The sequence below is a fragment of the Cyprinodon variegatus genome, unplaced genomic scaffold, assembly GCF_000732505.1.
Source record: "Cyprinodon variegatus isolate N-32 unplaced genomic scaffold, C_variegatus-1.0 Scaffold875, whole genome shotgun sequence".
Classification (NCBI taxonomy): Eukaryota; Metazoa; Chordata; class Actinopteri; order Cyprinodontiformes; family Cyprinodontidae; genus Cyprinodon; species Cyprinodon variegatus.
The window spans coordinates 265,940-276,088 of NW_015151328.1; the positions used below are offsets into that span (position 1 = coordinate 265,940).

General features: G+C 37.2%; 1 protein-coding gene across 1 annotated transcript; it reads left to right on the forward strand.

The window, feature by feature from the left end:
- Positions 1–3,419: 3,419 nt before the first annotated feature.
- LOC107099476 (interleukin-1 beta-like) lies at positions 3,420–5,676 on the forward strand. The gene is made up of 5 exons (XM_015397615.1): positions 3,420–3,451; positions 3,718–3,965; positions 4,436–4,600; positions 4,838–4,974; positions 5,094–5,676. The coding sequence occupies exons 2-5, from the start codon at positions 3,746–3,748 to the stop codon at positions 5,313–5,315; spliced, it is 744 nt and encodes a 247-aa protein (XP_015253101.1). The 5' UTR covers positions 3,420–3,451; positions 3,718–3,745; the 3' UTR covers positions 5,316–5,676.
- The last annotated feature ends 4,473 nt before the right edge of the window (positions 5,677–10,149 follow it).

A 10,149-nucleotide genomic window follows, 5' to 3' on the forward strand; every position in this document is an offset into this window, starting at 1 on the left:
ACAACCTCAAGAATTGCCGACCATTAAGGGGCCATAGACATCACCTATTATCTGCTCCATCAAACTTCCTGCTTCACCAAACAGAGGATAAAATCCTGTAGAAACTGAAGGTGTATAACTTTCACCAGATGGGCCCAGATCCTCCGCACCAAATGGCTCTGCAACTATTGTTTGGTTTTTGCCAAGGTTAGTTCATATATTCATATTCAAGTCAGAGGCTGAGCTTTGGAAGCCAGTCTACCAACACTGCAAAACATTGAACTCTAAGTAAGTAAATTTTTCTTAAAATAAGTAATTTTTTCTGCAATTAAGCAGGTAAGTGAGACACTATGCCAATGGAACAAGACAATTTACATTTAAAATAAGAGAAAAACAACAAAAGTCTCTTATTTCAAGTGCATAATGTCAAATTATCTTATTTTAAGGGTAAAAATGCTCATTCCATTTGCAGATCATCTTATTTTCCATACTCAGATTAAGGTTAAATACACTTATTTTAAGAAAGTTTTACTCATTTTCAGAAAGTTTTTGCAGTGAACCAAAGGGTCCACCAGAGCGGCTAGGGCAGTCTAAAGACTCCTGCATCGGTCCGTATTAGAATAACAGTATTTTAATATTTTTTAGGATAACCTAATGATAGAAGAAAAAAAAAAACAGTTTGGATCTCTACCTACTGCTTATTATAGTCTTTTACACCTTTTGCCATTTATTAATGACAAAATTTGGCACTTGATAATAACTTTTTCCTTATTTCTTTTCTAAAACAACTAAAGCAGCTAAAAACAGCACAAAACACAAGTATTTTTTTTCAAATGGCAGCTCCTCTGCTGCTTCACTTCCTGCCGGCTGTGTGATTTTAGGTAAAAGCCACTTATTCAGGTTGTATATAGATGCTAAACTGATCAGCATTGTAGCCTCGGTCAGATAGTGTAAATGGTTTTGTGGAGACTAGATATTTTTTTCAGAAAGAAAAACCAAGAAGCTTGATAAAATCTTTTTTATAATGGTTGAGGTTTTTTTTTAATAATGATTTGTTTTTGTGCTTTTAATTAAAGAAAAAATATACAAAGAAATGAAATCAAAGGAAATTATTTTAAGAAGGCAGAAAGACGCGGGGCTCACAAATCTGAATTGAACATTTTAAGCCAAATAAACAAAAAAATAAAGTCTTCTTTTTTTTTTCTGGAAAATTTTTTAAAAATTGACAAATCAGGATCAAGTTTTGGACATGAAAAAATAAAAGAACACAGAACCTTAAAGAGATAAGATGAAATACAAACTACGATTTTAACGGAACTTAATCCAAACACTGACGTTCATTAATGTGCTAACAGATACCTGACTGATTCTCAGGCAACAGAAAGAGGAAGTCCGGTTTTATGTAACACAGTGCAATAGTTTTCAGTGGTGTAAGAGTAAACACTTAATCCAGGTGATTGCAGAAGAGTCATTAAGAATCCCTAAAGCAGAATTTTAACCCCTGAGTGAAACTCTTCTTCAGGAAACAAGGTTGACATGAATTACTACAGTTGAATCATCCCAACATAAAAACACAGGAGTGGCTCCAGGATAAACTCCTGGAGTCTCCCAGTAGCTAATAAAAATACCTTTGCACTGATGTCCCATCCTGGCTTGGTTAATGTTGAACTAAGTTGACAGAAACTGGAAAAGTAACCATAAAAAGCAGCTGGAAAACTTTAAGCGACATTTCTAAAAATAAAAACTTGAGGCAGCCAATATTTTCTGTAAGAAAGTAGAAAACTTTCTGTAAAAATGTGTGTACTTTAGTATATTTAATGAGCAAAAACACCTTTAAGCTGGAATAATATTACATTTCCTGAGAAGAAAAATTATCTTACTTGCTTGAATAATTAATAGCATAATTTAAATTTAGATTTGAGACAAACATAAACTAACTAAATACTCAATGAAGCCTCATTTAAGTGGTTAAAAAAAAAAAAAGAAGCTTTTTAAACCAACTTGAGATGCTTGGCAGCCCTAGAACATCATACCCCCTTCACCATGTTTGACTGAGGGGGACGTTCATGATCTAAAAGAACTTTCTTTTAGACAGCAATGATTATCAGCATAGAACTCTTGCAATGAATGTGCCTTCATTTAAACTTTAGCTCTTTTTGACCTCCTGGATGAACCGCTAACAAATTGTTTCAGTACTTTTTATACAAGAGCTACCAAGGGAAAGCTTTTTAACCCATTCCAGACTGTCAAATGTCAATGACCCAGTTTGCAAACTGTTCCTTAATTTCTTTATGTTTATGTCCGGTTTTCTCAGATGTCATAGTTTATTAAAACTTGTCAGGCAGGCTCTTCAGCAGGGATTATTTGATTTGTAAGGTACTGTAGTAATCAGGTCTGGGTGTGGCCGGTGAAATTAAACAAAAATATTTGGTTAATCACGGTCAATTAACCCTTTCACATAGACCAATTTGGATCAATTTTCCCCCTAATGAATGAAATAATAATGTGATACTCAAATAAATGCTATTTTTTTTCTATTTCTAATTAATTTATTCATTTTTGATCATCTTAAGGCAGCTTATGTGTCAAAAAGTAAGAAGAGAAGAAATCTACTAAGTCATTTATTTCAATTGCTTAATAAAACCGCTGGGATTCTGGAGAAGTTCATTGTGATTTTTCTTTCGATAACTAATGAATAATAAAAAAAAATGAATTATTCCTATGTTTAACTTTCAGCTACAAATGTGGTAAGGTAATTCTTCCAAAAATAAACCAATATATTTTTCAAAAGATGTTACATTTTTGTTGAATTTCTTGTTAAATTCTTTATATTGGTTCAAAATGCATCAGAGCATGTTCTGGTTAGCAAATATCTTCTTTCAACTTGATAAAAATGCTCAAAACTAAGGCATTAAAAGGAGAAATATGTAGATGTTTTTGTTTTTGACGTTATTGTATTATTTAAAATACAGTATCTAACATAATGTGATTCTGAATCTTCATCATATTTCTTATAAAAATGTGTGTTTTGCTGCCAAAAAAAGAATTGTATATATGTATTTTTTACTCGGTTTTAATTTATAGCAGTTTATGGACATTTTAGGACTCCTGCTACTTCCAGCCTGCTGTAAAACTCAAAAACATAAATAAAAACCAAGAACCAGCCACTGAAGATTATGCATGTGGTGGCGGGGTGTGACGAGTCCTACGTGTCAGTGCAAGTCTCCTCACATTGTTGCTCTTGCTTTTTTTTTTGCTCTTTATTTCACAATCCCCTCATGTGCAAGTACAATATTGCATCACCAGGCTGCAGCAAGGGCAATGGATAAGGCCGTCCCACTTCCGTTTTGTTGAACCTTCCTCCACCTAGTTCCCATAAAAGACAGGCAGGTCAGCTAGAGGAATCAGAACATCAGGACAACTGATACCAAAGCAAACAAACCAAAAGCTTCCCTGCGCTCACCTTCCTCAGGTAAACAGACTTTTCTCATCAATACTGTTTCATTATATTGAGCTTTGCTAATTGATGCCTTGCAGCCTCTTCTGCGTATTTTCCTAGAAAGCTGGATTAGAGGGATTGGTTTAGTCACTGCATGAAATGATGCTGCAGAGAAAAAAAGTAGAGCTATGATGCTGTTATTATAACGGCAATTAATAGCTGATAAAGACAACCTTAGTCGCATGCTTGAATTGAACCTTAATCTCCAGTATTTAAGCCAGATGTTTCTTTGTATCCACAGAAAAAAAAGGAAAAATCTCAATCCAAATGGAGTCCAAGAAGAGCTGCAATTTGGCCCAGCTGTTGACCAAGAAGATGCCTAAAGGAGTAGACCTGGAGATTTCCCAACAGCCTCCATCCATGAGGTCTGTGGCCAACCTGATCATCGCCATGGAGAGGCTGAAGGCTGGCATGTCAGAGAAAATCATGAGCACCGACTTCAGTGACGAACACCTGCTCAGCATCATGCTGGAAAGCGTTGTGGAAGGTAAAGATTATATCAGGCTTTAACTCCCATTCATGTTGAGAAATTGCACTTTTCTAAAGACAGTTCCAACAACCAGAGTCTAACTTTATTAGAGAAAATAAAACAAGTAGACTGCAATAATTGATTTATAATTGGATGACCAAATGCTCCTTAAAGAAGATTTTACACAGAATTTAAAGTAAAGTTAAAACTGTGCTCTTTGAGGACTTCAGGATATTAATGAGGATCAACCTTAAATGCAAAATGTTCATATATTTTTTACAATTTCGGTATAATTACTGCATTAAGTGGGTTGCTCTTTCAGTGAATGCATGCTTTGGGGTCACTATTATCAAGCTAACAATTAATCGATTACTAAATTAGTTGAAGATTATTTTGATAAGATTAATCATGATTAATCCCATAAATTGTTTAAGCCCTAAAAACAACACCACTAACTAGGCTCTGTTTTGTTTTTTTGTTTTTCATAGAGAGATTAATCTGTGAGAGGACTTCAGCTGGACCAGGTCAGTTCAGCCGTGGAGACGAACACCCTTGCACTGTGACCGACAGCCAGAAAAGAAGCCTGGTTCTGGTCCGAAACAACTTGGAGCTCCTCGCAGTCATGCTGCAGGGAGGAAGCGACAGCCGCAAAGGTAAACAAGTGCAAAAATTAGATTAAAGGTTGTTTTAGCTTACCTACCTCCTCCCCTGCACATCATGCACATCACTGGTTTAAATCTAAGTCTACATAAAGGTTTTCCTTCATATAAAGAGTTGAAATACAACAAAACTGATATACTATTGTCTTCAGCTGTTGTGTAGTTTTGAGAAAATTTCCATAAAGGATTTGCTTTTTTCCATTAACCCTTTATCATCCACTCTGTCCTCAGTGTACCTGAACATGGCGACTTATGTCCACCTTACACCCAACACTGCTGCGGGTCTACCCGTGGTTCTGGGCATCAAAGACACAGACTTCTACCTGTCCTGCCACCAGGATGGTGACAAACCAACCCTGCATCTGGAGGTAAAGTTCTTCCACCAATATGCCCTGTAATGAGGTGCTCACCTTTGGGCACCTAATCACCTTGTCATATCAGTAGTGTAAAACCTGCTGACTCTGACCTTTTTCATTGATTTTGACAGGAAGTGGAGGACAAAACAAGCCTCTCTGAGATCAGCTCAGACAGCGAGATGAGGCGCTTCCTCTTCTACAAACGGGACGCCGGACTGAACATCAGCACTCTCATGTCTGCCCTCTACCCCAACTGGTACATCAGCACGGCGACACAGGACCACAAGCCTGTGGAGATGTGCCAGGAGTCTGCTGCTCGCTACAGAACCTTCAGCATCCAGCGTCAGATCTGAAACCCATAGAGACTCATCTCCTCACTCAGATACCGTAGCACTACCACACTCTGCTGGAAGGAAGTGTGCGTGTTAAACCCCAGTATTTACTGTATGTACCAAGTACAGAAAGTAAATTGCTTCATGTATTGACATTGTTAATTTTCTACACAAGGTGGCGTTGTTGTACTGTCTATAGAAGGATATTGTCTATTTATGGTTGGCTTAAGAGATATGATGCTTTTATTGCTTTTTGATATTTATTTATATATTTATATAATCGTGTACATTTTGTTTTTTTATCATCTGAAAAAAACTGCTCACTAATATCTATTTAAATAACCATGTGAAATATTTCCAATAAAGAACTGATAACATCGTATATTCATTTAGACTCTGATTTATTAGATATTTATGGTGTTTTGCAGTGCAACTTTCAATGACCCTGCAAAATATACACACGCATGTTCAAATACAACATTGTGGGCTAACAAAAAAAAACCTCCCATTGTCATTTGAAGCATATTTACATCCATTGTGTTATTCAGAAACCATTAATTCAAATCAACCTTGAACTTAAACTTCTTGGAGAGCCTTTTTTAACAGTTGCTCAGGGACCCAAACTCTGGGTCCCTGAGTGAAAGACCCTTAACCCCAAAACGCCCCCCGGGCCCCCAAAAAAGGCAACCCAATGCCCCCCAAGGGGATGGGTTAAATGCAGAGAGTTCATTTCCTTGCTCTTGTGACAGTGTAGTGAGAATAATAATAAAAAAAAGCTGATGAAAAGGACATAGGGGCTGAGCACAGGTGCTGCTGCTGGTTGACAGAGGGCAGTTACAGATCCAGCCTTTATGGATCTTTAAATGGCATCAAGCACTATTCCAGTTGAAGTTGTTCATATGGTATTAAAATAAATGAGTGCTTTCAACAAATAACTGCATTTATTCAGGTTTTTAAAAAGGCAGAAGTGCTCTGTTTAAATAATATTCACTAACGAATGAATCATTAAAAGTTATATTGATCATAAAAAGCAGCTGAATATAACAGCTTTGGTGAACTTTAAAATAAAAGTTTATAAAATAAGGACAGTTTGAAAACCATCGTAGAGCAGTTACATTATTTAATTGTATCGGGATTGCCAATACCAGACTGTATTGTACAAAATATCGGATCGTAAACAAAATTGCCGGCATGGAAAAGATTTGGAAAGTTGATGTAAGGGACAGGATCTGTTCATTTTCATGTACAGCAATTTATGAAAGAAATTACAAAATATATCAGATTAGTCTGTTTATTTATGATTCAGAAGAGAGATTTTGCTGTCAGCACTCTCACTACAAGCTCAGATCAAATCTATAAAGCCAAAGGAAGGCCTTTGCATCCCCTTCACATTTACTTACACACATGGAAAAATTGTTTGCGTCCCTCGTTTAATGAAAGACAAACCCACAATCATAACAGAAAATAATAGAATCTGACATACGTAATAATGAAGAAATTATCCATAAAAATATCACAAATAAAAAGTCAGACACTGCTTTTTGACCATGCTTTAATAGAGCCTTTAATAGGCCTGGAGAAAAAAAAAATGTAAAGACTGATGACAATGTGGCCAAAAGAACATGATAAATCCAGGTGTGTCACTAATTAGCATCACATGTATCTACAAACTGATAATCAGTGAGTGGGCATGTATACAGATCAGATGAAGACTTGAAACCAACTCAGTCCAGGCATCAAGATGTTTCATTTGCTCTATGGTGCCATCTAGTGGACAATCATTTATGATTTTGATTATAAGATGTTTTATTTTCTTGTATAAAGGTGTAAATAAAATGAATAAACTCAGTGTTGTTTGTTTTGTGCCATTCATTTTTTTTTATGGTCTCAGTATGATCTTGAGTTATGATGCAATGGCTAGATCGTAGAAAAAATTGAAACTAATGAAGTGGATGATTGTGATATGAATGTGCTGCTATTAATCTCTACACTAGTTTATGTGATGGGAGAATCAACAGCATTTGGCTGTCCCTTAAAAGCATGGTGCCTTATTGAGGCCTCATCACCTACACATGTGGACAAAATTGTTGGTGACCCTCTCCCCGTTTAGTGAGAAAAAAAAAAAACTACAATAATCAAAGAATCAATTTCAATGTGCTGAGGTGCAACCTGGAAATCCTCTTGTCTCTGAAGTCTCTGAAGAACTCAAAAGGGTTTTCTCCAAACACAAAATCTCAGTACATTTCAAACCAAACCAAACCCTTAAAAAGAGGCTAGTACATCCTAAAGATAAAACCCTCTGACCGAATATGAGCGGAGTGGTATATGCTCTGATCTTTATATACGAGAAACTAAACAACCTCTCCACAAACGCATGGCCCAACACAGAAGAGTGGCCTCCTCTGGACAAGACTCTGCAGTACATCTACACCTTGTGGACAAAGGACATTCTATGGAGGACCAGAATGCTCACATTCTGGATAAAGAAAATAGGTGGTTTGAGAGGGGCGTGAAGGAAGCCATCTACAGTATGCTAAGAGAGAAAAAACAACTTTAAAAAGTAGCAGGGTAGCAATGCTACATTCATCTAAACCTCCATCCTGACTAGTTAACCAGAGCCGGCTGCTGAAAAACACCCCTATAATATGATGCTGCAACATCCATGCTCCACGGTAGGGATGGTCTTCTACCTTACCTTACCTTAGCCTACCATACCTTACCTTTTCCTCCTCCTTTCCTTACCTTACCTTGCCTTGCCCTGCCCTGCCCTGCCCTGCCCTGCCCTGCCCTCATTGTTAATATTTGGTACAGTAGCCTTTGTTTGTAATTACAGTGGTCAAAGTTTTCCTGTAGTTTTTCACCAGATTTGCACACCCTGCAGGACGGATTTTGGCCCACTCCACAAGGTGAGACATGACTGTCAATATTAGAGGGTGATTGACAATCTGAGGGAGATTGACCAGTCCAAGTGAGATTGACAGTCATGTTTAGCTTCTTCCATTTTTTAATGATTACTCCTTATTTTAACAAAAATGTTTTATGTCCTATGCTGCTAACATGAAACAATTCTGTCAAATAAACTAAGTATGATTATGTAAATGCCAAAAACACTTGCATTACTTTCTTTCACGGCTGGTTTCACATGTAACTTTCTGATTAATTAAACATTCAGATCTTCTTGTATCTGTTGTCATAGAGATGCGTAAACAGAAGCTGATGGAACACTTGGCAGGAAAAGGAAAGTTAAAACTGCAAATTCCACAAAAGAATTAGATTAAGGACTCCTGAAACATTGCTGCAGTTTGGTTTTAATTTAAAGGTGGTTTAATTGATGTTTTATCCTTCAGGTCATCTCTCCATGTGGACTTTGAGAAACAGAAGGCTACTAAAACCACTCAGGCTGTTTCGTGCATATGTGGTTCTGTTTACTCGAGGCTATTAATAGCAGGAATGCCAAAATGAAAGTATTTTCTTTTAGAAGGGAGAGTCTTTAAACAGTTGCGTTCTTCTAGTCATACCTTTTTAAAAATGTTTTTAATAGTTTAGTAATGTGTCATTACCAAATGACGCCACCTATGAGACGGAAAAATCAATGAAGCAGTTTTGTGTGTAANTCTGTCTCAGGGTTACAGATACAGCAGCTCTCCTATCAGACCGGCTCCAAGATGTGCCCATATCCTTTGTACTCTTAGAGACACAAAGGCTGTCTTGATTAGATGACCTCCGCACACACCGTGATATCCACAATGTGAAGGAAGGCCTTCTGCTCTGTCTAATCTGACTAACAAAATAACAATGCACAAAATAATAAACCCTAACAAACATCCATGCTCCACGGTAGGGATGGTCTTCTATCTTACCTTACCTTACCTTACCTTACCTTACCCTACGCTACCCTACTCTACCTTACCTTACCTTAGCCTACCATACCTTACCTATTCCTCCTCCTTTCCTTTCCTTACCTTGCCTTGCCTTGCCTTGCCCTGCCCTGCCCTGCCCTGCCCTGCCCTGCCCTGCCCTGCCCTGCCCTGCCCTCCTTGTTAATATTTGGTACAGTAGCCTTTGTTTGCAATTACAGTGGTCAAAGTTTTCCTGTAGTTTTTCACCAGATTTGCACACCCTGCAGGAGGGATTTTGGCCCACTCCACAAAGTGAGACATGACTGTCAATCTTAGAGGGTGATTGATAATCTGAGGGAGATTGCCCAGTCCAAGTGAGATTGACAGTCATGTTTAGCTTCTTCCATTTTTTAATGATTGCTCCTTACTTTAACACAAATGTTTTATGTCTTACCCTGCTAACATGAAACTATTCTGTTAAATAAACTAAATATGATTATGTAAATGCCAAAAACACTTGCATTACTTTCTTTCACGGCTGGTTTCACATGTAATTTTCTGATTAATTAAACAGTCAGATCTTCTTGTATCTGTTGTCATAGAGATGCGTAAACAGAAGCTGATGGCACACTAAGCAGGAAAAGGAAATTTAAAACTGCCAAATTCCACTAAAGGGTTAGACTAAGGACTCCTGAAACATTGCTGTAGTTTATTGTTTTTAATTTAAAGGTGGTTTAATTGATGTTTTATCCTTCAGGTCATCTCTTCATGTGGACTCTGAGAAACAGAAGGCTACTAAAACCACTCAGGCTCTTTAGTGCATATGTGGTTCTGTTTACTATTAATAACAGGAATGCCAAAATGAAAGTATTTTCTCTCAGAAGGGAGAGTCCTTAAACAGTTGCGTTCTTCTAGTCATAACTTTTTAAAAATGTTTTTAATAGTTTAGTAATGTGTCATTACCAAATGACGCCACCTATGAGACGGAAAAATCAATGAAGCAGTTTTGTGTGTAA